Source organism: Plectropomus leopardus, unplaced genomic scaffold, assembly GCF_008729295.1.
Source record: "Plectropomus leopardus isolate mb unplaced genomic scaffold, YSFRI_Pleo_2.0 unplaced_scaffold4836, whole genome shotgun sequence".
NCBI lineage: Eukaryota > Metazoa > Chordata > Actinopteri > Perciformes > Serranidae > Plectropomus > Plectropomus leopardus.
Window position 1 is genome coordinate 1 of NW_024653064.1, and position 4066 is coordinate 4066.

At 38.7% G+C, this 4066-nt stretch overlaps 1 protein-coding gene across 1 annotated transcript; it reads right to left on the reverse strand.

Annotated features, from left to right (window-relative positions):
• Positions 1–565: 565 nt before the first annotated feature.
• On the reverse strand, positions 566–3842 carry snrpg (small nuclear ribonucleoprotein polypeptide G). Its single transcript, XM_042482464.1, has 4 exons — positions 3733–3842; positions 3504–3526; positions 1770–1894; positions 566–814 (listed from the first exon to the last, which is right to left on the reverse strand). Exons 1-4 carry the CDS (start codon positions 3762–3764, stop codon positions 764–766), a joined length of 231 nt encoding a protein of 76 aa, XP_042338398.1. The 5' UTR covers positions 3765–3842; the 3' UTR covers positions 566–763.
• Positions 3843–4066: the final 224 nt, after the last annotated feature.

Sequence of the window (4066 nt, forward strand, 5' to 3'; positions counted from 1 at the left end):
GCTTTGGGTCTAGAGGATTTAAGTTGGAATTTTGAATATTGTGAGACACACAAATATCAAGTGTTTTGATAGTCTTTTTGTAGGTTGAATCAATAAGTAGTTTCATATAATTTTCAATATCCTTCAGAAAAGCAAAATTATCAGGTTATTAATCATGCCATTAACTGTCAATTTGGTTAAACAGTCAAACTGGGAATTTAGACAGCACTGATCACATTGCTTATTAATTCTAATTCATTGCTTATTTCTTACCTTCTTACCTGACTAGCTTTCAATGTTTGACCAAATCCTCATGTTTAGTGCTGTGTTCATTTTGTCACTAATCTGCCTGTGGGCCACAGTAAGTGATAGAGAATGAAGTTGATGTCATGTTAATTTTTTTTTTTTAATCTTGTTTTTGGACTGATTGCGCACACTTTGGTAACAGTATGAACCTAAAAAGATGGTGCCCAGTCCTTAATTGCGTGGCCAGTCTTTACATTCTCCATGGAGAATTTGTAGCCTAAAGTAAATAACCTGTCATTTAATATACTACATTAAGTAAACTCAGCACACAGGTGCAAAATACAAAGAAAAACAGATTTATTCACAAGATCAAAATATATCCAAACAAAACATCTTTTTCAATGGAAACCAGGCAGACATGTTACAAAAACACACAACTGATTTGCCTCTTTCAAACACAGAAGTAACTAAAAGAGAAAACAGAATGTAATAAAAAAAGGTGTGGATCGTTCTCCTCTTCATCTGCAGCCGCCTCCTCTCATACTCTCTCCAAGGCCTCCAACATGATGATGCTGTTTCCCCTGATGACCTGGGAGAAATGAGAACACGTAAGACTTAACACACTGCATTAAAGGACTTCCAACAGATTTCACTGTAAAATTAAAATGAACACTCAATTTTTCAGAATAAAGCTCCCCATTGTCACCAGATGGTGTGAACCCTGGCTCACAGGGGAAACACGCTCTGATTTTAAATCAATCCAGACATCTTCACAAACCATGTAAGGGCTCACACTTACCCATACTAAATGAGAACTGTGAGCTGAAGTGTATATTTACGCATCAAGCCTTTTTTCTCCTGTTTTGTGTGTGTAACTACACACTGATCGCGCGCTGATCTGAGTGCTGACACCCTCTGGTTGGTCGGTCAATATGCGATTGTCTGACCAAATTCCCCACATTTTAGCCAAAGTTGAACACTTTTCAACTCAAACTTTTCTATCAGAAAATGGATCGATAACGAAAGGTGACATTCATTTACCGGCCCTGTGATAGTCTGGCGACCTGTCTAGGGTGTACCCCGCCTTCCGCCCGATGACAGCTGGGATTGCCCCCCCCGCGCGACCCTTACGAGGACAAGCGGTTACAGAAAATGACTGACTGACTGACTGACATTCATTTACCATTATTTATTTAATTTTACAAAAGCAACTGAGCCCTTGTTTAAACAGCAGGATGGCTTCTCTGCACCGAAGGTTAAATCTCTCACATGCAGCCTTCCAGAGATATTTAACATTAGTAATTCTATAGCGTCGTCCAGTGGGACCACCCCCTCAAAGTCGAAGATTTTTATCATCTGTCAGAGACCCCTTAGGGACCATTTACATGGCAAAGATTCTTGCATTAAAGACCATTTTCACTATGGGTGTGTGTGTGTGTGTGTGTGCAGTGTAATTCTGAGGACGTTTCTGTCCCCAGATTTAGCTTATGACAATAATAGCGATAATTAAAAAAAAAAGACAATAAACCAGTCCAGACACTGACCACCATGCCGATGCTGTTCTGCTGTCCTCCTGGGCCCATCTCCAGAGAGTCATCCACGACCAGGTTCATGAAGGGGTCGAAGCCGCGCAGGATGCCCTGCACGTGTCTGCCTCCATTCAGCTTCACTGTAGGACAGAAGGAATCAGTGAGGAATCTTGCATGTTAGGTTTAATTTCCATTACTTCTTAGGTTAAAAGTCCAACTTGCTTTCATCTTTCAAGGATCCACTTTTAACCGTGTTAACCAGACTAGTCTTCCAGTTTAAATAATATCTTTGCTTCAGAAACACGCCTGTTAATATCACCTTGATATGGGACTAAAAGTGCACTCGAAACCGAAACAGGAGCCTGTTTATAGTTGAATCTGCACACATTTTGATGCCAAGCTTCCAGTTTCTTTTACCACACTGACACTGTACCATAGGACAGCATTTACTTCTCCAGAAAACAAAACAAAGCCTTCATATATAATGACAAACACTCATTCTACAACCTAATGACATAAAAGATCTTTCAGAAACATAAAGGGGTCCTCTAAAATATCTAACTGGACCCAATCAAGCTTTTGTGATTTCAGCCTAATAAAAAGATAGTGGATTAATGAATATAATTTCTCATAAATTTACACAGAGGTGTGGCAAAAGCAATACCTAACTGCCCCCCCTCATGAAACATGTTTCATAAGTGCTACTACGAACCGCTTTCAAAATTAAACATGTTATTACTATGGTCCAAAAATATAAAATAGTCGACTCAAACCCAAATTTGTGATGTCACAGAGTATATAGTGTGGAGCTGCTCCATGAATATGAAAGGTGAAAGATGTTCAGATAACACTGAGAGCAGCCAGAGAAATGTTCTAAGTGTGTGGGAACATTTTCTGTTTCAGAGCTGAGAACACAACGACAGAATAAAGCTCACAGGCTGCCTACAGCTTAAGGCAAGGTAGATTTAAGAGTTTTTAAAGCCACCCACAGTTAAGTTTAAGACAAATTTTCTAAAAACAAAAACTGAAAGACCATTTTATTTTGCCAAAATAATTATTGTAACATCAACAAGCCTTTTTTGTCTATTAAAAACTGAAGTGATCTATGTCAAATGTTGAAAAAATAGCCCTTTTTTAGAATGGAACACATGGAAGACAATGAACATATTATAATAAGGTATCTATTATATATGATAGGTATCTAACAGAGTATCTGTCAATTCTTCATTTTTCTGGACGATCTCCTGTTTCTCGTTCTACAATAGATTTTTTTAAAACACAAAACAAAATGTTACCAATTATTTTGAGTTCACAATGCAACATCAGGAAAGAAAAGCTCAGAAAATTCTACATCCTCTGTCTGAGCATTTTTAAGACTTTTAAAGAACGCAATTAAGTCGCTATATACCAATTAACCTTAATAATTTGTAGATGAATGAATTCATCAATGCCTTTTAAAACGTTTTAAGGACCTGCAGGAATCCTGCTGATTTGGGTATGAAATAGAAAACTAACACTCACAAATTCAGAGTCCCATTTTTTGTCTATGGAGCAACTCCAAACTTTATACTTAACATCACAAGTTAAGACTCATTTCTCTGCTCGTTTCCAGGTATGTAAATTGGACTTCCCTAAACCACTGAAATAAAATACTGGGATTCCAGGTTCGGGAGAATTTCCTCTCTAAATGGTTACAGTAAGTCGGGCTGTCGGAGTGGGTTTGAATGATCAACTTCTAACAATACTCACGTGAAAGCTTCTTGTCCATGAACCTGGAGAAAGAATAATGAGATAAACGAACATTAGAGGCTAACATATGATAGCTACACTGCTAACAGTCAGACAGGCTAGCTGATGTTAGCTCTCCATAGCAAACAATGTAGCAGGGTAACTGTGCGGTACGCTCTCAATCTTTAAATATATATAGAATGATGAAACTACAGAGTACAAGTTCATTTAAACGAGCCAGACAACTCACTTCTTCAGCTCCGGTGGATGCGCTTTGCTCATTTTGTCTGTATTTTCGAAAAGCCGACACGGTTTATCGTCCAAGCGTCGTTTCACAAGCCCGCGGAAGGAAAGCGTGCGCTCGAGACCGGAAGTGCTCTGCTAAACTTACACCATGGATTTACAGCCATTGAGGCAGCACAGCGCCCTCGTGAGGCCAGGAGGGGTATGTTTTATTTAGTAATTTCTTGTCATGGACAGAAATATATATAATATATAGATTAGAAGCAATATTGATTGTGACAGCGCACCTAGCAGCGCATCAGGTGGAAAATGGTAAAAATGACTTATTCCAAGTCAAAAGC

What these genes read in the sequence shown, in the direction of transcription:
- snrpg (XM_042482464.1), bottom strand. Translation starts at nt 3,764, where the DNA reads ATGAGCAAAGCGCATCCACCGGAGCTGAAGAA. An exon ending in CATCCACCGGAGCTGAAGAA is followed by an intron (nt 3,527 to 3,732) that starts GTGAGTTGTCTG and finishes TTCTTTCTCCAG; the next exon opens with GTTCATGGACAAGAAGCTTT. An exon ending in CATGGACAAGAAGCTTTCAC is followed by an intron (nt 1,895 to 3,503) that starts GTGAGTATTGTT and finishes TCTGTCCTACAG; the next exon opens with TGAAGCTGAATGGAGGCAGA.